General features: G+C 34.5%; 1 protein-coding gene across 2 annotated transcripts in view; it reads right to left on the bottom strand.

Moving 5' to 3' along the window:
• Positions 1-25,285, bottom strand: part of EXOC6B (exocyst complex component 6B) — a 566,147-nt gene that overhangs the window by 275,421 nt on the left and 265,441 nt on the right. The window contains exons 9-15 of one of the 2 annotated variants that reach the window (XM_054586855.1): positions 13,781-13,864; positions 12,494-12,540; positions 11,069-11,189; positions 5,809-5,880; positions 4,999-5,096; positions 3,055-3,160; positions 2,109-2,215 (exon numbers count right to left, since the gene is read on the bottom strand). In XM_054586855.1, the coding sequence (XP_054442830.1) occupies positions 2,109-2,215; positions 3,055-3,160; positions 4,999-5,096; positions 5,809-5,880; positions 11,069-11,189; positions 12,494-12,540; positions 13,781-13,864 (635 nt within the window). Of the gene's footprint in view, positions 1-2,108; positions 2,219-3,054; positions 3,161-4,998; positions 5,097-5,808; positions 5,881-11,068; positions 11,190-12,493; positions 12,541-13,780; positions 13,865-25,285 lie in introns of both variants that reach the window. The other variant, XM_054586854.1, reaches the window with a different exon arrangement.

Below are 25,285 nucleotides of genomic sequence, written 5' to 3' on the forward strand. Positions count from 1 at the left end.
TCTCTTTGCCTTTCATTTTCATCAATTTGCATATGCTGTGTTTTTGCTTGCTATTGTTGCTATTACAGTCTTGTTTGTGTTACTGGGAGTCTATCTCTGGTTTGATGGGGTTTTTTAAAATTTTTAGAATACTCTCAGCCATTATCTTATAACATATTTCTTCTTCCCAGTTTAATCTTCTACTTCTGAGATCCCCAATTACACTGAAGTTGCCCCACAGATCTTGGATACTGTTTTATTTCTTTCATTATTTTTTTTTCTTTTTGGGTGTCAGTTTGGGTAACTCCTATTGACTATATTCAAATTCACTCAATTCTTACCTCAGCTATGCCAAATCTACTGATGAGGCCCTCAAAGGAATCCGTCATCTCTAAAACTGTTTCATATGTCAAGCATTTCAACAAAATGTTAGATGAGATTTGATTTTAGAAAAATGACAAAAATGAATCAGGATAGAATAGATAGATGATTGAGAAAGGAAAGTTAGAAATAGAAAAACAATTAGGAGACTATTTAAATAGTCCAGCTCAAATATGACTCAGTGTAAATTAAAGTAGACACACTGTGAAGAGAGCATTTTAAAGAAAAAAGAAGAGCTGGAAAAAAAAAGAATTCGTACAATATGTCACCAATTAAATTTAAGGAAGCTTATTTACAAGTGAGCACTGCCCTCATTTGTTAAATAGGAACAATTAGGACTTAACTCAGAGAAATATTATGACAAGTACCCAAGATAAAGCATGTAAAATAGTAATATAATTACTACCAAAGAGTAAGAATTCTAAACATGACAGTGACTGTTTTGTTAATGCTGATGCTCATGAGCTTTGAATCTGGCACCAGCACTTACTCCCTGTGTGACCATGGAGAAGTTACTCAACTCTCGGCCTTACTTTCCTCCACCATAAAACTGAAGTATGCTTCATAGATAAGTGCTATTTTGAATTTTAGAGATGTAATAATAACATATTTGTGAAGCGTTCACAGGAATTTAGTCCAATGCTTGAAATTTTGTTTTAAAGAATAAGTTATTAGAAACAGACTCATCGATACAGAGAACATTTTGATGGTTGCCAGATAGGAAGAGAGTTGGGAGGTGAAAAAGGCGAAGGTACTGAGAAGTAAAAATTGGTAGTTACAAAACAGTCATGGGGGTGTACAGTACAGCACAGGAAATACTGTTAATAATATAACAAATATGTATGGTGTCAGATGGGTACTAGATTTATTGGGGTGATGACCTCATAAACTGTATAAATGTCTAATTACTGAATTATACAACTGAAGCTAATATAATATTGTATGTCAACTGTAATTGAAAAATAAGAAATTATTTTTAAAAAGAGACATTAATAGACAATAGGTCTTGAAAATTCTCAGGTTCCTGATTTGGGTGAATGGAAGTATCATTTACTGAGAAAAGTAGGTTCCTTTAAAAAGCCAATCATCATGACTATTCTCCCTCAAATTCTTTAAGATGAACTAAGTGCTTTTCTAGGTGTGTTAAACATACATTATACATATTACAACACTCACCCTGGTATATTTTGCATGTCTGTTTTCATGTTTATTATCATCAGTAGATACTGACAAATTCTAAGGGCAAAAAACTACATCTTTTATTTCTGCATTCCTAAAAAGCAGATGTGACTGGTATATAAATAGGCTCAATATATGTTAGTTAAATAATTAAACATAAAGTAAAGGAGATGTGGAGACCTTTTATAATTCCAAAGAATATTTTGAAAGAAGGGTATTTCCACAGGGTTTTATCTACTACACTCCCACGGGCCTTAAAATTTTACCAAACAGAATGTCAAAACTGGTATGTTATACTACTCTTTTCTAATGAATTCTCACTAATAGAAAGTGTTGAAACAAAACTCTGTGTATAGTACAGAATAAGCTAAGTAATAAAAACAAGATATTCAAAAGTTTCCAACATTCCCTTTCACCATGACTATGTAAACATATCAGTGTCATGCTGTGAAGGGCTAATATTAAGACTTTTCAAAGCAGGGCTAAGAGGATATCGAAATTTTTGAAGGACATTTATGTATATAGTCGCAATCTCAGTATCTCTTGCATTTCCACTGTACATACTATACCTTAGATGAAGATCTTCTGAAAATTTCAGACAGGCGTAGATAAATTCTTTAATTTGGTTGTAAACTTTTGGCACAAATTCAGAGAAAGGAAACTTTTTTGGAAATGGCTGCTGTAAATGCAAGAATTAATGAAAGCAACTCACAAACATACATTGAAGATAACTGTAAATTAATTAAAATGCAAAAGGAATTTTCTTCTACATTGTCAGCAGTCTGCTTAACAGCCACAATTTAAGAAAATATTTCTTTAAGTTTCCTAATACTAAAATGAATAAGATAAAAATTTAAGTAAATAATAATTCAACTGTCCTCCAAAACATGAAGTGATAAATAAACTGTGATACATATTCAGCAGTAAAACAGAATGAATTAGTGATAACAATTTGGATGAATTACAAAAGCATTATGCTGAGTGAAAATAAAAACAGTTTCAAAAGATTACATACTATAAGATTCTAATAATCAAAGCAAAAGTAGATGGATAGCAACCAGGTTAGTGGTTGCCAAGGGCTGGGGGTGAGAGGAAAGAGTGATTGAAAAAGGGCAGCAGGAAAGAATTTGGGGGATTGATGGAAGGGGTCTGTGTCCTTACTGTGGCAGTACATAACATGACTCATGCATTGTCAAAGCCATTAGAATTATACAGCACAAAAGGTAAGCTTTATGTTTTAAGGAGAAAATACCCTAAGGGTATAATAAAAGCAAGTATTTCAAAGTGTAAACCAAATACTTCAATCCCCCAAATACTTCGAAGGTGAGGGGAACCCAAAGCCATCTATTGACTTCCAAAACAGAAATCTGTTCTTCCAAGCCCAAAGCATCCTTTGGAGGTGTTCTAGTTCTAACCCACTGAATTAGAGGTAATGCCTTTAATGAGACTGATACAATGAAAGCTTGTAAAGGATGACAAGCTGAACAGAGAGGTCTATTTTAAAGTATTCCTTACCTTTTCCAGCTCTGTATCTTGAAATGGGAAGTGTCCTACCACCTTTTTATACACCTCTTCACTTGTTACTGGTATAGGGCTATAGTTGTCAGAATCAAGTATGTTTCTATAAAGAAAATAAAGGAAGAAGGAAAGGGAGGCAGAGTGGGAGAGAAAGAGAGGGAGGGGGAGAGTGGGTTAATCACTGTAGTGAACACAAGTAATTTTCAGATGAATTCCAATGGTTGTATGTGTATATATCAAAACCCAAAATAAACACTTCCCAGTCCCTAGTTTATTCTTTATACAACATAGCTATTTGGCTTCAGGTACAGACATCCTTAAAAGAAAACAAAAAGAAAACTACATTCTGAAACAAATAGAACACAATTATAAACATGATCTCAAATTATTTGAGATTTACAAACGAGGCAGAAAATTTAAGGCAACATATTGAAGCCTTAAGGAAAGGAAAGTAACAATAAAAGAACATGTGCTCTGGAAAAGGCAAAGGGGTTTCAATTTTTTTTTTTTTTAAGTAAGATATATTTGAGCCTTGACTGGGGTGGTTCAGTGGGTTGTGTTGTTCCTCAAACCAAAAGATCACTGGTTTAATTCTTGGTCAGGGCACATGCCTAGGTTGCAGGCCAGGTTTCTGGTTGAGGGAATGCAAGAGGCAACCAATCGATGCTTCTCTCTCACATTGATGTTTCTCTCCCTCTCTTTCTCCCTTCCTCCCCCTCTCTCTAAAAATTAAATAAAATATTTTTTAAAGATATATTTGATTATGTTCTTTAATCCTATACTAGATCTTCTCTCAAAATTGGCAGATGAGAAAAAGTAACTTCCATAATAAGTCTAATTTATGTTCATTTACTTTATCTACTGCTCTATATTAAGCATTTTTTTAACCCATAGGTTCTGATTCCTTAACCAGACTGAGGGTTCTATAAAAGCAAAACCATGCTATCGAAATCAAAATAGAAATTTACTGAAAGCATCATATCAGATGCTCTCAAGACATGAATATTACCATGTAATTAATTTTCAAGGTTCCTGTAGAGATACTTTTCATTAAATACAACTGTACCATTACATAAACCTGTTTCTTAGAAATATAAATGTTTATATTAATATACAAATGAGTTTTACTATGCGATTATTAGAGATATGTTCATACACTTTATAGAGGTAAGATTGAAGGGGCAATGTAAGATCTTAAAGCTGTAAGAATATGAAAAAAAGATAAGCTGATCTGGGGAAGGGATCATGCAGTAAGCAAGATTACTTCACTTAGGGAAAGGAGTAAAGATTCAAAAGAAGAAACTCAAGTTAATGACAAGAGGTGTATGCCAGTCCAAAGAGACATTTGTAAGTAGGAAGTATAACAAAATAACTTTCTTACTGTTGTACGCATGTTACAACAACTATTTAAATAATATACTTCAAGTATTGGGTTGTAATAGGCCTCTTCTCTGTGTGCGGAGAAGTAAAAAGATGAGGAATCACATGAGTAAGGTTTCAAAAAGATGAAAAAAAAAGATTCCGAAAAAGCAAAATTATTCAATGGGTTCAAAAGCTACCACCTTATGAATGAGCTGCAGACTAGACAAGATCCTCACAGAGAAAACAAAAAAATTGAATAGGAAGATATGAGATGATATACATGGTATGAAGCAAGATACTTTGTTAATCAAGGGAACAAAAAAGAAAGAAAAAGCCACAATGGGATTTGGGGACTCCCACATGGTAGACACTAACACACTGACATTGGATATCTTGGGAACTTTATGTGGGACATCATTGCAATTTACTTTTATTATCATTCATAACCTGGACCATAGCTAGAATATATAAGCCTACTTGTCTCTCATTACATCTGAAAAACCTATGCACTAACACATTGCGCACACAGGCACATGGGAGTGCTCGCACACACATATATGAATATAAATAATTTCTCACCTAAAAATACTTCCCCACTTCTTTAGCAGAGTTTCACTGTATTGGTCTCTGATTTCTAAGAGCATGTCAAAAAGCTGATTTACAGGAAAACCATAAACCTGAAACAAAATAAGAAAACAGCTTTATTTCATAAGGTTATTTTTTACAGTAACAGGAGAAAGATTAGGTATTGAAAGATATCTTTGTTCTTCGACCAAAAATTTAAATGAAACCATGATAAAATGTCCTTTATTACCACCTCATATGTGGTGTTTATCTCTCAAGAAATAAGAAAGTACATACCAAAATATTTAAGCTAGTCAGAAAAAAACAAAGATGTAAGTTAAAAGCAATATATACAGGGTACAATATTAGCAAATCTCTCCCTACACCTCCGCCGGTAGTGCATAGAACCATCGTGGGAAGGCGGAGGGGCTGGAAATGCTGCCAGTCTCACTTCTAATGCTAGTTTATTAATTTAATATGTGGTTCAAATAAATAGTCATTATTTGAGATGGTAGTTAAGAAACTCTAAAGTCATGCAGGCACTATATGTGAATTAAGAATATTTTGAAAAACTAAAGTAGTGGCTGGTTAAATTAATTGATTTGCTCAATGGAAAAAGGGGGAATGGGAACTATTTCTGAGAACATAAATGGTCAAGGTGATGATCAGGAAATGCTACAAAGAGATAAAAAGACCTATCTCTAGGAAAAAAAGGAACACAACTAAAAACTGAAAGGTACTATTCAAGCTTAGGTAAACAGTGAAAAGACTTAGAGCTGATGAAATTCTAATCTAGATAAATATATGTAAACAGAAGTCACAAACCTGAAGTGTATCAGCAAAAAGTACAATGAGGTTCTTCAAATCTAACACGAGGTTTGGATCAGAGCAGTAAGACTAAAGGAAATAAGAGACAATTAGGAAAACATCTTAATTATTAAAAATAAAACTAAATTTTGATTTATTTAATCGTTTACTGCTTCACCTGGTAAAGTCTCTAGAAAAGGTACAATGAACAGATTTAAGGTAACACCAGATTTGGCGAGGGAGAGCTGAGTAGAGACTCCAGTGAGCCATGACCCTACATTTTTAACACTTGGAAATTTAAAACACACTTCTAAATAATTCTTCGGTTATAGAATAAATTAAATTGATATTGCAGATTATTTTTAAATGAACAATGAATACTTTATATCAAAACCTATGAAATGTGATTAAAGCCATTTTCAAAATAAGTGTATATGCAAATATTAAAAGACACAAAAGACGAAAAGTAAATAAACTAAATTCTTAACTCATGAAGCTAGGCCAAAAAAGGCCAAAATAAACCATATGTAAATGAGAGAAGAAAAGTAAATGAGAGAAGAAAACTGATAAAATTGAAAGAATTTCATGCCTTAGAGAACACAGGAAAGATTTGATCAATGAAACCAAAAGCTCAAGTTAAAAATATAATCAATAAAATAGACAAATCTTAGGCAAGTCTGATTAAACAATAAAGAGAAAGCAAGTCTACAAGGAATACAAAAGATAAACATAAATACAGAGGAAAATTAAGATTACATATGAAGTCCACACACAATCTCTTATCAATATTCAAAAAATTTGAATATTGAAATGACATAGAAGATAGTTTCTCTGGGCAGGATACAAAGATGTACATGTTACTATTTTAAAAGTTCAGTGATTTTGTTATTCAAAGTCTCTTGATTATAGTTTGGTTACTCACTCTCTACTTGATATCTCAGTTCCTAAAAGAGGTGTGATGAATTCTCCCACAACAGTATGGTTCATCAGTTTCTCTTCTTATTACTAATAACTTTGTTTTTATACATATTTATGCTTGCTCATCTCCTATATATAAGCTTTTATCTTTTTGGTGGGTTAAAACTAATATTAATACAAAATGTGCCTCTCATCTGTCATTTAATGGTCTTCAACTTCAGTTCTATTTGCCTTGTAGAATACTGCCATTTCTGCTCTACTTTATGTTCAATCTTTGTAGGTAATCTTAATTATGTAAGAATATCTCTTAGTAACCAAACTAAAAACTTCCTAACTCTGACATTTCCCAAGATTACTGACATATTTTGACCTATTCCAGCCATTTTAAGTTTTCTATTTATAATTAATTCTTTTTTTTGTTTCCTATCATGTTTTTCATTGGGTTGAGTCTTTTAAATTTTCTTATAGTGGTTATTAATCAGTTATAGATCCATTAATCAGGTTGTATAGTGGTTATTAATCAGTTGTAGTGGTTATTAATCAGTTCAATTATTACTTGAAATAATCTGGAGTTTTGACATGAACTTTTTAAATATTAAGCCTCTCCTTTTGTAGGTATTCCTAATGGCATTAAAGTTTATAAATAAACAATCATTTAGACTTATCCATGAGTTTTAATCTCTTTTTAACATATTGTATTTAATCCTATCTCATATTGTATATTAGATTTCTTTTTCATTTTACACTCCTCATTGTAGAACACCAATTCAATAAGGTAGGTAAAATGTAAATCTGGAGACCTAATATGTTTAAAAATGCCTTTCTTTTGTCCTCAAACTAAAATATGTAGGTTTTCAAATGTGAAAAAACTGTCTGCTGTCATTTATCCTGCTTGACACAACATATATCCTTTCAAATTTAATTATATAGCCTTTCTTCACTGCAGGGAAATTTCCTTTTACTTCTTTAATTAATAAAGTTCCCTCCTTTGTGACTATCCTTTCTTTCTAACTATTAGATACAACCAAAACTCTACATCAATTATCCATGCTTCTTAACTCTCACATTTTCCATCTCCATCTTGGGTAGGCCCAACAGGCTGTCAAAATCTAAGTTCAAACTGTCTGGTCTAACAAGTGACCTCAAGGCAAAGGCAGCTTGTGTTCAGCCTATCTCTTCAGACTGTCAATTTCCCTTGGATTTCACCTAGTAAGTCCTTAATATCCTTACCAAGATTTAAAGAACATCTTACATGATATAGATACATAAAGCAGCTCTTTTAGTTGTTTCCAGCTGAACGGTTGGTATGAGTAACTTAAGCTCCTATATTCCTAAAATGAAAAATGATTATTACTTTGTAAATTTTTCTCCAAGTCCATCAATTATTTATATTGGCTAAAGAATAGCTATTTGATTTGTTTATTGTTGTATTCTATTTGATGTAATTGATTTTACTAGAATATTTTATGACTCTTGGCTGTTCGTGTTATGGAACGAAGGACTAGTTTGATTAATATGAATAACTGGTATGGGTTTCATCCTCTACAGTTTTAAGTCTATTTCCCAAGAAACTGAGTACAGGCTCTTTGTAAGTGGGTGGGGCAAATGAATCACTTTGTTCAAAAAGCAGTACCAGAGAACTTTGCTGATCTTGCCTCTCTGTTTATATAGTAAGGTCAGCCAAATGAATTGGGTAAACAGCTGGCTGGCCAAGGGTTTTGGAAAGCAAACCTCGAGATAGTTTCCCTTATGGTTTATACTAGGCCCATTCCTGCTCACTGTATCTGTTGACTCTGAATTTTGAGTGTTCCTATATTCTACCTGGAAGAATGTCTCCAACTTTGACAATAACCATGACCTACCACACAAAAAGTGTAATTTTTATCCTCAGGTTCAGTCATTATTCTGATTCCATCTGCTTTGGAACTTCAAGGAAATTTTTTGAAAATTCTAGCCTATAGATGGTACTTTATTGGGTATCCCTTTTTAAAGTTGTTTTCCCTCCATGCTATTTCAATGGGAATTTGGTTAGGAGACCTGGAAGACACATATGCTTAGTATATGCTTTGACTCAAAAAAACTTAAATTATGTGTGTGACAGGGAACAGGTTTGAATGTGGGTATGGGTGTGTATAAAACCACTACTATAGTACACACCCTCCACTACCTAATAAAAAATGTGCAATATTTTATATCTATAAAACGTAAGTATTTTGTACACTGTTCCATAATTTTTAATCTTAAAAATATCTTTTAAGTATTATCAGATGATCTGTTTATATTAGCAATCACATTAGCAATTATATTAGCAGGTCCAATATTGAACCATTTCTGATAGGAACTCTCCTTTGTATTAGCATATTATCCTTTTAATATATTGCTAAATTTGAATTCTAAGTGAGACATTGTGTAAGATCTTTATTGTTTTGAAATCAGCATGAGACTGCTATACGTATTAATACCTGAAATATTATATCTTCTGAAATGTTTCCAACTTGTGCAATGACCAATAATTCAATCAGAAAAGTAAAAGAATAGTTTTAAATGGAGTTAAAAATACAGATTTTTAATAAACAATTACTCAGATATAGAGTTTGTCTTGAGAATGGTATTGATGGTTGGGTCATTCTTATTTTGCTTTGCTTGCTTGGTAATATAATGCAATAAACAGTGTCATGAAAAGAATTAGCATCTGTGGCATCAACTATTTTGTGTCATAATGGATAAAATGGATCAGTGAGCAAATGTGGGTGATGTTAACTTATGTTTTAACAGCTCTCTTGAGATACAATTCCCATACCACACAAGTCACCCATTTAAAGCACATAATTCATTGGTTTGCAGTTTTTTTGTACATTTGCAGATATGTGCAAACACAAATACAGTCAATTTTAGAACATTTTCTTCACCTCAAAAAAAGAAATTTGTGCCCTTTAAGCCATTATGTCCTTACTCCTTCTACCCACTGCCAGCCCAAACTAATCTACTTTTTCCCCCTCTGTAGACTGATGGGGAGTGGGGAGGAGGGGGAGCATTTTATCATTTATTCTTCAATTCAAAAGAACATATGGTCGATCTACAAGGAGAAACTCCATTAAGATCAACTTTCTATATACATATTCACTTTAATTAGCACACTTGGAAAGTGTTCTGCTCTTAATAACATCAAAAACAATTGCATGATGAGCAGAGTATGTGGTCCTGTTGGGAGTCCTGTAGACTCATCACATAGATTCATCAAATGTTATCAGTCACACACAAAAAAGTTAAGACCACTGCTTTACATAAAAGAAATTGCTTGGAAGAAATTTAAGTTTTCTAAAAATAAACAAGGCGTTTGGTTCTGTGGCACAATGGGACATGGGACTTCTAAAAACAGACAAAGAGCTTTTCCCAGGAAAAATAAATGGTAAAAATAACTGAAATGAACAAATACAAAACAAATAAAATCAAAGATTTCCATAGGATAACAGTAATACTAATTAATAAATATAATTGTGGGGAAAAACCTTCCTTAAAATATTACCTGAAAAAAGCATAAAGCACCAAGAAATAGGACTTAGATGGAGAGCATTAAATATTTTATCAAAAGACATGAAAGCAAGTAAGAAAAAAGCACACATATTCCTGATAAAAAAATAGCAGAATTTTAAATATATCAATTATTTCCAATTAAATTTACAGATGGGGAGAGGAGGAAAAAGTGGAAGAAATGTAGCAAAGTAATTCTCAAATTATTCTTGAAAAATAATAAGATAGTCAGCACCTTTTAAAAAGAGGATTTTGGAGAATACTTTTCCTATAAAAAAATGTTATACCACAATATTTCAAATGTAATGATCAAAGCACTGTTATATTGATTCAAGACATACAAGGAGAAGGAAAGGGAAAGGGAGTATCATAGAGCCTAGAAACAGACCTTAATATACATATTATTACATGACAAAGGTGGTCTTCAAAATATTTTAGGAAAGAACAGATATTATGGACTGAATGTTGTGTTCCCTAAAATTCATATGCTGAAACTCCAACCCCCTAGTGTGGCAATATTTAGAGACAGGGCCTTAGACAGATAATTAAGATCAAATGAAGTCATAGGGTGGGACCTTAATCTGATGGGATCTGTGACCTTACCTTAGGACTAGGAGACACTAGAATACATCTGAGGAAAGGCCATGTGAGGACATACTAAGGATGTAGCCATTTGCAACCAGGAAGAAAGTCTTCACAAGAAACCCATAATGCTGGCACCCTGATCTCAGATTTCAAATGGTATACATGTGATCATTTAAAACAGTAAAACACTGAATACCACAGATAATAAGCTCGAAGTAAGAACTTCTGTTGGGCTCTTACATACCGAGTGGGTTCGGAGTGCTGCAATGGTTTTTGAAAGTGCCATCTCCCATAGTTCATCAATGTAGGCTCTATTTACTAAGCCCTGGGTTGTATGTAAAATATGATCTTCAACCACAAAAAAGCTAAGATTGAGGAAAAAAGAAAACATAGCTGTCAGAAATTACAGTTTACATACTATCTCCAGGGTTTGACAAACTAAGAGCTGCCTTAAATTCTAAATTAATAGTCATTTTGGCTTAAAGAATGCTGTTTGATATCTTAAATAAAATCAGATTTCTAGGACTTAGAATTATGCCCCTGATCCTGATATCCTCTTAAGCACTTTTACAGAAATTGGATTACACGTCTGTTAAATGTTACATGATATCCAGCAATTTAAAAGAAAATATTTACAGGTAAAGAAGGCTAATTTTATCATATAAAAAACATCAGGCCATTAGTACATTTTTAAAAACCAAGAGGCTTTAAAGAGACAATAAGAGCTAAAACACAAATATTTTAAGAACCCAACACATAAAATATCAAAATAATTATCCTTATCCTTAAGGACTTTCTTAACAAAGTACTGAAAAGGTATCTTACAAAGGAAAAAAATGCAAACAACTTTCTGCAGAGGGTTTTGTATTTTTATGCTTTTAAAGTGTATCTTAAGCTATCTTGCCTAAATGTTCATACTAATTAAAACAATTCTTTAAATATGGAATATTCATGATATAATCAAAATTATCAATCACATCAAAACAACCTTAATATAAATAAAAGGAACTTCTTGGAACAATCCAATTTATTTCCCTTTATTTAAGCTGCAAAGTCACTATTTTGCAATTAAAATAAGATGCCTATATTTCAGATGTTTAGCTGGGAACTGCAATTCCACATTAGTACAGATACCATAGATGAGGGTGGCGAACCCTATGTCCCCTGGGATGAATCTAGCCCACTGTGTGTTTTTATAAACACTGTTTTATTGGAACACAGCCATGCTCACTCATTCACGTATTGTCTATGGTTGCTCTTGCATTGCAACAGAACTGAATAGTTGTGACCGAAAAAAAAAAAAAAAAACAAACCCAAAAAACTTATAGCCTGGTAAGCCTAAAATACTTTACTATTTGGCCATTTTAGAAAAAGTCTGCCAACTCTTGCTGATTATTGGTTCCCTCTTACCAAGAATGAAGAAACAAAACATCAGATATAATAAGATTACAATTCAGAGTTTTTCTCCTTTATCCACAAAACATCCTTTGCAGCAATATAACATTAAAACTATTCCTTTGAAATCATTAGACAGTCAAAACTAACACTTGCCTTAAAAATTTAAAAACAAAGAATTTCCCAATGAAAATTTAATTTATTTTTGCCAACTCTCACAAATCTACGTACTGAAAATATATAAATTTACATATACACACATATATATACCTACCCTACAATTTGATTAAAATACTTCCTGTAGCCATCTAAAGTTTCATGCTGCAATAAAGCAAAGAAGAAAAAAGTTATTGTTTCCGTTTTGCTACATTAAGACAAAGTTAATATCAGCTTTTGAATTTCTTAAGACTCAGTTCCCAAGACTACTAGGTAAATATAGTAATAGTACGTACCTTACAGGGTTACACTGAGGACAAAATGAGACTTAGAACAATGTCTGACACATAGTAATCGATAGATGTCGGAGTTGCTATGTTTTTACATTCATCAAAAGTGGTCTCACCAGGAAGACAAACAGTCCAATTAAAAAATGGGCCTGAATAGACACTTCTCCAAGGAGCACATACAGATGACCCATAGACTTATGAAAAAATGCTCAACATCACTAGCTATCAGAGAGATGCAAATTAAAACCACAAGGACATAGCACCTCACAGCTGTCAGAATGACTACCATCAATAAATCAACAAAAACAAGTGCTGGCAAGGATGTGGACAAAAGGGAACCTTAGTGCACTGTTGATGGAAATGCAGACTGCTGTGGAAAGCATATGGAATCACCTCAACAAATTTAATATGGAACTGCCTTTTGACCCGGTGATTCCATTGCTGGGAATATTCAGTAAGAATCCTGAAACACAATTCAAAAAAACTTATGCACCCCTATGTTTATAGCAGTGCTATATAAAATAGCCAAATGTTGGAAACAGTGTAAGTGCCCATCAGTAGACGAATGGATTAAAAAACTGTGGTACATTTACACAGTGGAATACTATGCAGCATGAAAAAAGAAGGAATCCATACCCTTTGCAACAGCATGGATGGCACTGGAGACTATCATGCTAAGTGAAATAAGCCGGTTGGTGAAAGACAAATACCATATGATCTCCTAAGAGAAATCTAATGAACAAAATAAACTAATGAGCAAAATAGAACCAGAGACATGGAAACATGGAACAGACTGACATCTGCCAGAGGAAAGGGGGTTGGGGGGGAATGGTGGAAAGAAAGGGAAGGGATTAGTCAAAGAGCATGTATGAATGACCCATGAACATGGACAACAGCGTAGGGACCGACTGTGGAAGTGAGGCGGGGGGTGGGCTGGGGGGGTGGGCTGGGTGGAGGATGGCAAAGGAAGGAAAATTGGGACACCTGTAATAGGATAAACAAGAATTTTTGAAAGTCTCAGACTAACAGTTAAAAACATTTTAGGCATATATGCAAAATAATTAAAAGATAAAAGAAAAATGAGAAAGTGGGAAAAGTAAAGGTGGTGATCCTACCATGTTAGATGGAGGCTGGAGCACCAAGCGGGCCTGTTTTCGCCTCTGTTTTCGGTAATAGTTCTCAAATGTTTCCCGGGCACCCTGTACACAAATAAAAAGAAATGAGTTGACACAATTGGACCAATTACTCTAGTATTTCACGGGAAAAGAGAAGTTCCCAGGTCAGGAACTAAGGCATCCCTGCATTTCTCAAAATCTTCTATTTTAACTATGATAATAATCACAGAAAAAATTAAAAATAAGTCTTACATTTGTTGAACCTTACTTACAAATCCTGTAGTGATGGATATAAAAGATTCTTAACAGGAAACTACTAGAACTCCACCTCCAAAACACCAATGCTGGTTTTTTAATCAATTATAACAAATTCACACGAATAGAGACAAACCAACATTCTCAAGAGTTGAGAAAATGTTCCTTAAGAAAACCTTACAGAACATTCCAGAAGGAAAATGTCCAGAATAAAAGTGAACCATGAGCAAATAGCCAAAGAGAGGCAGAAGAAAGGTAGGAACGGAGAACAATGAATCAGTCTTCCCAGATAGAATATGGTCCTTCACAGAATTGAGGGAAAGAAGAAAAGGAGGGAAGGAGACTGGTTGGAAGGCCCTGGAAATTCTTAGTGCAGGGTTTCCATTTTTCATTTAGGGTTTCTGGGCTTAAACTTGAGGTGCTAGCAAACAAGAGCTGCCTCAAGAGCTCTGTAACTGGTTTGAATTGAATAATGTCCTCTCAAAATTCATGTCCTTCCCAGGATCTCTCAATGTGACCTTATTTTGAACTAGGACCATTGAAGGTGTAACTAGTTAAAGTAATATACAATCATACTTTAGTAGGGTGGCCCTTATTCCAATATAACTGGTCTCCTCAAAAGACAGGAGAAAAAGACACAGAGATAGAGACAAACAGAACATCATGTGGTAGCACAGAGACTGGAGTGGTGCCACTGCAAACCGGGGAACACCGAGGAGTGGCAGCCACCACGAGAAGCTAGAGAGATGCAAGGAGGAATTCTGCCCAGAGTCTGCGAGGGAGGATGGCCTTCTAACATCTTGATTTTTTATTTCTAGCCTCCAAAGCTATGACAGAACAGATTTCTGTTGTTTTGAGCCACCCAGTTTGTGGTAGTTTGTTATAGCAGCCCAAGAAAACAAATACAAGTTCAATGCTTTTAAAACATGATGCTCCTCTTATTACTAAAGTCTAGTTTTAATTTAAGACTTCTCTAAATAAACAAGAGTGGAAAGGAAAAGACAGCATTGCACACTGGTTAAGAGCACAGATTTTGGAACAGACAATTTCATTCAAATTGTGTCTCTGCCTCTTACTTACTCCACAGCTCATATGACTAATTACATAACTTCCCTTCCACTAATTTAACCTCCACTATTTAACTATTTAACTTTCACAAATGGATGTGCTGTGGTTTTCTCATTTGTAGAGATGCCAACCACAGGCAGTTGTTAGGAATATTTAAAGAGTTACAAAGCTTTTGGAACAGGGTCTGATACATAGTAACCATTTAAAAATTAAATAAAAAATGAATGAAGAAAGTGGAAGCCCTGCCCTTGTGAGAAAGTTGACGTTCCTGCAATACCTAGTTCAGTTTCCTTCACCTTCCCAAAAGTATGAAGAACTTAATCCAACCTGACTTCTTTGAATAGGGGAAGCTGACAAAGTACTAAATCACCTAAACTCAATAGGGTAGCTTAGAAGTTACTAAACTTTTTCTGTACAGGGTAGGACAGTAAATATTTTTGGGCTTGGTTAGCCACACAGTCTTTGCTGCAACTACTTAACTCTTTTGTTGCAGTGCAAACACAGCCATAGACAATGCAGAAATCATTGTGGCTGGGTTCCAATAAAACCTTACTTGTGGAAACTGAAATGAGAATTTCATATCATTTTCACCTGTCATGAAATGTTATTCTGCTTTTGATTTTTTACCAACCATTTAAAAATATAAACCAATGTTAGTTCACAGGTCATGCAGAATAGGCAGCAGGCAGGATGTGGTGATTTGTTGACACCTAGTGTAACTTGAAAACACAGGTTTTAAAATGCTGAAGTGGTTATAACTGTACACAACTGAGTTTTTCTGCCTATAAAATAAAATCAAACATTAAAACAACTGTTTCAAGACTTTCTTAGTCCATAAGTTAATAAGGTAGCAAGTGATTCTGTTTTAAAAAATAAGAAGTGGAAACTGCCTCTTGGTTCATTAAAGTTATTCGCCACTTGTCACCATTTCATGGCATATTGGCTTTATTAAATGTCAATTACATTCTATACACACTGAAGGGCTTTTCATTTTAAGATTAACAGTCCTAAAGGCCCTTTATTATTCTGGTGTGGCGTTACATATTCAACATGTTCTGGAGCCAAAATATACTTTGCTGAGAATTTAGAGAAAGCCTTCTCTTTAATTAGACCGTAGTATACAAATTTCATTATTTGTTATAAATAATAGAAAATAGAAAAGATGAAATTCTATGCAAACACAAAAGCATGAACCTGTACTTAATTCTAAACTAGATATAGTTTTGCCTTTCAAATAAACATACAATAGAATAAAAGCATAAAAAAAGGACAACCTACCTATTTACAAAAATGAGTTAGATTTTCCCTAGTGGCTGCTAAATAAATTCACCTCTGATTATTCTATATCCTCTGCCAATTTTGTTAACTCAGTGCTTACAGGTGGAATTTGAGAAGTAGATGTCTGACCAGTCCAGGTGAGTAATAGTTGAAGTGCCTACCTATTTGCTAAGAGGTTAATAGATGAACTATAGAGGTTTGCCACTTCAGCTTCAAATTCCTTTAATCACTAATATATGTTAAAACTCAAAAGCTACTGAAGGTCTAAGCCAATAAAAATAAAACAACAGGCAGGCAAGTGAAAAGCTGTTTTGGGGTTTTTTTTGCATTTTATGTCATTATATAATTAGTATCACAGTGCTCCAAAGGCTTTGTAAGTATTAATACACACAATAACACAGAAAAACACATCATTTAACACATATAAAGTGCTTTATTACCATGTGGTAGACACTGAGAATGGTCCCTGCCTTCATTGAAATTATAGTTTATGGTGGAAGACTAACAAACAAGCAATTATATTAAAATAAGCTACAGAATCCTATGGACAAGGGCAGGGGTGTGGGGGGGGGAGAGAGAGAGAGAGAGAGAGTGTGTGTGTGTGTGTGTGTGTGTGTGTACGCGCGCGCTGAGTGGAAGAAATGTCAGAGAAGGCCTTCCCAGAAAAGAAAAGTGTCATTTATACTCATAATTAAAGAATAAGTCAGAAGAATAATACAGGTAAAGAAAAAGGGGAAAAAAGTGTTCTTTGTAGACATACAGGGGTTCAAAGAAAAAAGCCATCACACCTCCCACAAACTGAAAGCTTCCAGGGCTAGAACTTCAGGGTTAAGGGAGAGGGATGACAGGAGATAAGGCTGGAGGGCTTTGTGAGTTATGTTAAGATACTCAAAATTATGTTAAGCTCACAGAAACATAACTCTCTTCCCCTAGGAGCCATGACTCAGTATTCATTAAGTCAGTTTTTATAGTGACTTTAGAGAACATAACTACTATGAACAACAAGAACTGACTGTATCTGGGGATATTGATGATAATGACCTCCTCTGCAGTGGACATGTTTAGTGTGTGTGAGTTCCAAATGCTAAGTGTTTGGGAGCGGGTGTATTTGGGTCCACAGCTCAGGGGAAAGAGCTAGGCTAACGATAATGGGTTGCAGAACCATTAGCACAGAGACGGTAACTGGAGACCAGGAGAAAATGACTTCTAAGGAATATCTGTAGAATGAAAGTACAAAAGGACCTAACACAAAACTGCAAGTGACACCAACAATTAAGAAATGCCTGGCTCCTTCTTGTAATTACAATATAACTTTAAATGCTGACTACTTAGAGATTTTTTGACTACAAAATTTAAAATGGAAAGTCATGCCTAATACATAACCCTCTTTTAATTATTTGCTTAGAACATATCTCTGTCTGACATTATGTTGTTTTTTTGTTTATCCCATTTCATTTGGATGCAAGCTCCATGGGAACAAGTTTATTGTTTGTCTTATTTATTGCTGTGTCCCCAGCCCCTAGGACAATGCCTGGCATATAAATGGCATTCAATATACATTTCTTTGAACAAATGATCGAAAGTGTGAATAAAATATTAATCAGTATTTTAAGACTTCATTTTCATATTTACACTTTATCAGCTATTGCAATGGTCATTTCTTTTTCATTATTCCTACTTATCCTGCTGGTTTTCAATCTCCAATTATTCTTTTTTTAATTAATTAATTAATTTATTTTTCCAAATATATTTGTCTCTGCCTTCCCCCCACCACTTTCCCCTGCCCCCTCTCCCCTCTCCCTCCCTCAATCCTTCCCCACTTTGGTTTTGTCCAATTATTCTTTTAAAAAATTTTGTTCTGCTTCATAGAGATCATGATTTCTTCACACCAAATAATTTTCTAAAATTTCCTTTTGGTTCTTACAGAAAATGATTTTTAGAGGGATGTTTCCTCTGAACTTTTAGCATGATGTTCCATGTCCCATTGTATTCTGTATGATTTTTCTTTTTCTTTTATTTTTTAAATCTATTTATTCTTAGAAAGAGGGGAAAGCAGAGAGAAAGAGAGGGAGAGAAACATCAATGCGCAAGAGATACATTGGTTGCTTGCCTCTTCCATGCCCTCAACTGGGGACCTGGCCCACAACCCAGGCATGTGCCCCGACTGGGAATCAAACCAGCTACCCTTCAGTTCTCAGGCTGGCACTCAATGCACGGAGCCACACCAGCAAGGGCAAGATTTTTCATATCTCAGATTTTGTTTTGTATTATTTCATTTTCCCAATTGCCCTATTTTGAACAGGAGCATTTTCTGAACTAATACTTTCTTCCAGGTTTGGTTCGCCATTTGTCTTTTGCCCACTCACCATTCATCTGGCTATAGAGCTAATATCCTTATGGAAGTGGCAATTTACAGCAGGTTCATGTGCACAGGTCCAAACCTGTTTCAAAGACAATCCACAAACTGATTCTAGTGTCTAGTAAGCAACTGGCCTGCTAGGTTCACACGAAACACAGCTAAACATTCTCCTACCACACAGTTCTCATGTTTAACTCTCTGAACTTCTTTAAGTGAATAAAATCCACACTAATAGAGGGTATTCCTCCCTGAGCTCTTATATAGCATTATTAAGTATTCTCCAGCACAGAACGAACTGGGCTGCCAGCAAAGGTCCTCTTTCCCCCTCATCGCACAGTTGGAAAGCCTTAAAAAGGGGAATCCATGCAGTAGAGGAGTGGACCACGAACATATTCATCAATTCAGGATTGTATTTTCCAGCCAGAAGGCATACAATGGAAAAGAAATAAAGTGTCTTCTGACTTTTTAAGGTTTTCTTTGTTTATGGCAGGAAAACGCCCATCACTCGACAACTGGACTTCTCCATCCATTCAATCAGCTCTAAAGTTACAGAAGATTTTATTCAAATTCAGACAATGCAATGTTAATTACCACCACCATTTATCAATGCTGTTGTCAGTTTTCAGACTTCTATGCATCTAAAGGATTTTAGTAAAAGTTAAGAAAAACTTAGAAGCCAAGCAAGATTTTAATATTTTCTATATTAAATGTGTACACCCCATCTGAATCTTAACGTAAATACTAGAGTTTATATTATAAAGAAGTCTCTACAACAAAATTTTGCCATTCACTTATAGAACAACTATGAGAAGAACTAAATGATCACAGAATATATTCTATTTTTATTTAATGCTAAAACAAGAGAAAGAAATATTCTCTAATGTTAACCTCTTCTTCAACTTACTGGGTATTTTATCTTGTAAACTCATATTTAATTGATCCATATTTTGCCATGGGTAATGCATGCCCACATTTTTTGCCCAAATTCAGGGAAAAAAATCTTTCATTTTAATTTTTTACTCAATTTTTTACTTGTTTCTATTTAGATACTTGTTTTTTGCATTATAAATTTAGCATTTATTTTTTAATATACTATGGCACAAGAAATTTTATGTAACAGATAATTACAAAATACAAGAAGAGATACAAGATACAAGAAATTTTATGTACCCAATAAGTTAGTACTACCCATGTATAACGCGCATCCTTATTTTTCCCCTCAAAAATTTGGGCAAAAAACTGTGCATTATACATGGTAAAATATGGTAAATATTGTATCATACTTCAGAGAAGGGTGCTAATGATCAAATGCCCCAAAAGCCATTACCAAATCCCTAAGTCTAATCATTAATCTTAGCACTAGATTTTACTAGGAAATGACCAGTTCTTTTCAGGCTATACCAGAAATTGTTTGGGGTTTAAAAAAAATCTTTTGCTTTTAGCTATGTTTCCTATATTGTCTATCTCTTTTTAAATTATTATTATTAATTACAAAATGAAAATATGTGACTTAGAAAAATCCGACAATAAAGGTCAAGCAAAGAGAGAAAATAAAATCATCCATAATCCCATCACATGGATATAACTACTGTTTACTTTTTAGTATACTCCCTCCCTTATAGGCAGTTTCCTATTCTAAATAGACAAATATTTCACATACATACATATGTACATTGTTCACGGACACATATAAGTAGGATCATATTGTAATACTCTTTTCACTGACCTATACATGCAACAGTTTGTTCTCAAACAACATAGTTTAGTACAATCCACTTTTACTACACCACACTGTTCCAATTCCCTTTCTTCAAACACATGCTATAAACTTTCATACAAATGCTGAAATGGACATGGGTTTTGCATAAATGTTTAAAAATAAAAATAAAAACACAAGTGACATCTTTAATTCCTCATGTGTCTAGACACTTGTCTGGATATAAACATAGGAAACACACACACAGTATTGCCACTCAGTGTTGGCAAATGAGTGAGGCTTTTTCTTTTTGTCGGTAAAAGTGGTAAAAACTTTTGCTAACAGAGCTCAAAAGTCAAATTTTAGCTACTACAAATTACAGATATGCACCAGTAATCAATTAAGTTAGGATCATGCGATCCTTGCTTTTAAGGGTGGGTGGGGGAGGCCAGATGAAAGACCTTCTCATGGATTTGTCCTCACAAAAAGTAATAATGTATAGCATGCACACAGACACCCTAAACATTTCATATAATTACAAAGCCCCATATGACACCAAACATAGTGGTATCTACATGCTAGTTTTGCAGAAGGAAGAAAAATTTATGCTGGGACAATGCTACTTCATATGTGTCTACACAATAGGCAAAGAAGGACAGACCTTCTCTCCTCTTCATTAAATATTTACTGTGCAATTATTTGACTAAACAGCTCTTCATCTAGTGAGTCTTCCCTGGTAGAGATTGATGTGTGGTCTGCTAGAGAGTGGGACGAGTATGTCTAATCAATCACAGTAACAGAAAATTAACCATTGGATTGAGGAGCAGCTAAAGACACATACACAAAGAACAAGGGCGGGAAATGGAAGAAGGGAAGTACATGCCATTGTTCTTCCAGCTATGCCTACAGGAAGCAATATTTCCATTTGGTCTTGGGCAAAGCCTGTAATTTCACCACCCTTACTGCAGCTGGAGAACTCCTTTTAACTGTCCCGGCTTCCAAGTGAAGACAGGTTTATTCAGAGATTTTTTTTTGCGGGGGGTTGGGGGGAGAGAAGTAGAGGGCCTGAAAGGGCTATTTTAATTTGCTTCCATGTGAAAAGGGGAGCACTTTTCATAGGGTCCCATAATGACATTCAGCGGGATATTACACTTCACCATATGGCTAATTTGCACAGCAGGTCCAAAGCAGCATTTTCTTTCATTAGAACTGCCCTAAAGATCAGACTACAGAAACATGTGTATAGAACAAGCCCAAGATGCCCCCTATTGCTTAAACCTAGAAACATTCAGTTCCCAGATGTGGAGGTCCATTCACAGAGTTCCCGCGCAAGGGCACTCAGGAGTTGTGATGGTGGTTTGTGTCACAGCTCCACTTACCTCTATTAGGGCTTTGAAAAATATCTAAAATTCAAGAGCTCCAACACTGTCAGAACACCTCAAAAAGACTATGCGGACCCAATTCTTGATATCATTCAATTAGCCTACAAAATAAATCTACATAAACATCTGACCCTTTTTGAAGACAGCAAAGGCAATCTGATGTTCTAACAGGGTCCTGTTTATTTTTAAGATGGCCCTTATAACTTGTGTTTGTCTTGGCATTTCCTCCTTCTGCCATATCCCAAGCCCGAGCCATAGAAAAGAACATCCCCTCCGGGAGTGACAGAGTCTGCAGGAATTAAAAAAAGAAAAAGAAAGAAATCTGATGTATAATGATTATGGAGTAGTTGAGTCTGTGCTTTTGAAGAAAGTAAACATTATGATTAACAATCCTGGGCTTTGTAATTAGCTTCCCCCTTCCAAAAGAGAGTGTTAATTTATTAAATATTTTAACAAAGAGTCTTTTATTATCAGATTCAGTTTGGCTGGCTCCTTTCATAGCATTACCAATTACAACCAATAAAGCTTTAATTGATGACTACTTTTTATAACCTTTGACCCAAGATGATAAACAGTTAGAAGCGAAAGGGTAAACCTCAAAGAGAATGGTGTCTTAATCATGCTTAGCAAACCAAACTGCTTAAAATTACAACCTACATACCTGGCTAGAACAAACACTCAGACTTCCTCTATGATTAAGGTAATTGATCAGAGAAAAATTTGGATTTCACTTTTAAGATAAATGTCCCTTTTGTTAGGGAAACCCTAACTTGAATAATTTGCAAATAACTGTGCACATTAATGTGCCAATTATATATTATATATAAAACACACAATTTAATCAATTTGTGGATAACAGCAAGAGAATTTTTTCTTTCTTCCATGTTTTTTCCAAATTCATTGAAAATTAATTGACATATATCTCCGTATAAGCTTAAGGAGTACAACATGATGGTTTCATTTACATGTACTGACAGGGTAACTACAGTAGGTTCAGCTAACACCCATCTTCACAAGAGAATTTTAATATATGCCTTAGCTTTTAATATAAAATAATCGAAATGCATGTATTTTACTATTAAGGAGAAAGGCATTATGATTTCAATGATACCCCCGCCCCCGTCAGTCCATTATTTTATAGAATGGTCCCTTATGATTGATACCAGGGACTCTCAAGAATATGTGAACAAAGAAGTACACCAAAATAACTGCCCAACAAAAGGACACCGAAAGTTCTTAGGGAATTGTCTACACATGGCAAGCAAGGAGAATCATTTCTTTAATTGGGGTGAAATAATGAGGTTTTTTGCATTTTCCCCAAAGAACTATTCCCAAAGTTGACAGTTTTCCAAAGTTACTATTCAGCTGCCCAATTTCATACTTGCCAATTTTTAAGGAAAATCTCTTCTAACTCACACCTGTCAATCTTTTAAACTGCTAAAGCACTTCACAATTTGAAAGTTTAAAACTTCCCAGGCAAATCTCTTGATTTGTTTCATGTTGCCAAAATGAATAGGGCCTCTGAATAATTACCAAAGAGCTAATAGGAAAATGTGGCATCTAAAAATGTAAATAAAAATAAAATCATCATGTCACAGTTGTTACCCAAAATCACTTCAGGGAGATGAAGGCAATGACGTTATTAACAGTCCTCACAATGAAAAGTACTGGCTAACAGAAGGTACAGTATAAGACTTTATACAAAAAGAAGTAGGCATATAGCTTTTAAGTGACTTCCCATGTATATAAAGGAAGCCAGTGCCAGGAAAAGCACAAAATCTGAGGCTCAGTCGAAGTACTTTTATAAACTGAAAGAGCTATACATGTTATTTTTATGATATATAAATGCATGTAATGGCTGTTTTATTAAAGACACATGGTTGCTCCCTGCATTTCAAAATCAAATTTGCCACCCCCCCCCCAAAAAAGGCCTTTTATACAGTTAAATGAGGATTGGGGAAATTTTGTATAAATAAATCTATGCTCGCCCTGCCCCCCCTACCCTCGCCCTCAGTTAGCAGATGCATTACAGAAACAGACAAATTTAGACTCTAAGAATAAAAAAAAAAAAATCTGTCATACTGAACTTCAGATGTTCAGAAAAATAGGCAGAATATCTAATAACAGACAAAGTGGACAACAAACATCAGACCAATGCTTGGTTAAAAAGAAAAGTGTAAAAATACAGGTTAAAGGGGGAAAAAAGGAAACTAAAAGTTGAATAAAATACCAATTTTTAAAATTAAACTTTTTATTATTAGAGAACTGTAGATTCACATGTAGTTGTAAGAAACAATATAGACAGCTGCCATGCACCTTAACCCAGTTTCTCCAATAAGCTTTTCTGAAAAGTATAGTACAGTATCACAACCAGGCTATCAACACTGAAACAGTCAAGGTGCACATTTCCAAAAATGTAAGAATCCCTCAAGTTCCCTTTTTATAGCCATACCCAACTTCACTCATTTCCAACCCTCTACTTAGTCTTTGGCAAGCACTAATATGTTCTCCATTACTATAATTTTGTCATTTTAAGAATGTTACATAAATGGAATTTTATAGTATATAAACATTTGAGATTGGCTAATTTCACTCAGCATAAATCCCTGCAGATTCATACAGGTTGTTGCATATGTCAATTATTCTTTCCTTTATACTTCTGAGTAATATTCCATGGTATGGTATAAATTTACCACGGTATAACTAATCACCTACTGAAGAACATTAGGGTTGTTTCTAGTTTAGGGCTATTATGAATAAAACTGCTACCAACATTCTTGTATAGAAAATACCTCAACTAAGTTTTCATTTCTCTGGGATAAATGCCCAGGAGTGCTATTGCTGGGTCCTAGGGCAGTTGCATGGGTAGTTTTATCAGAAACTCGACAGCTGTTATCCAGGCTGACCTCTGCATTTTCCATTCCCATTAGCATCCTCGCTGCCCCTTGGTTTCATCATTATTCTGTTAGGACTGTAGTGGTGGCTCACTGCAGCTTTAATTTGAATTTCTCTAATCATTAATGATATGGAAAAAAAGATGTTGCCATGTGTTTATTTGCCATCTATACATCTGCCTTGGTGAATTGTTTCTTCTTGTCTTTTGCCTATATCCTACCCAGGTTGTTTGATTTTTTTAGTTCTGAAAAGCCTTTATATGTTTCAGAGACTACTACTCTGTTATATACGCAGTGTGCAGATATCTTCCCCAACTCTGTAGCTTGTCTTTTTGTCCTCTTAACAGGGTCTTTTGCAGAGCAAAAGTGTTTAATTTGGTAAGTTCCAATTTATCAATTTTCTTCTATAGTAATGCTTTTGGGATAAAGTCTAAGAACTCTGCCTACCCCCAGATTTTGAGGATTTTGCCTATTTTTTCTGAAAAGTTTTATAGTATGGCATCTTACATTTCAGTCATGATCCATTTTTAGTTTATTTTAGTCTATGAATGTCCAATTGTTACAGGACCAGTT

Source organism: Pteronotus mesoamericanus, unplaced genomic scaffold (genome assembly GCF_021234165.1).
Source record: "Pteronotus mesoamericanus isolate MK-2021 breed Mesoamerican mustached bat unplaced genomic scaffold, CSHL_Meso_final contig_98, whole genome shotgun sequence".
NCBI classification, from domain to species: domain Eukaryota; kingdom Metazoa; phylum Chordata; class Mammalia; order Chiroptera; family Mormoopidae; genus Pteronotus; species Pteronotus mesoamericanus.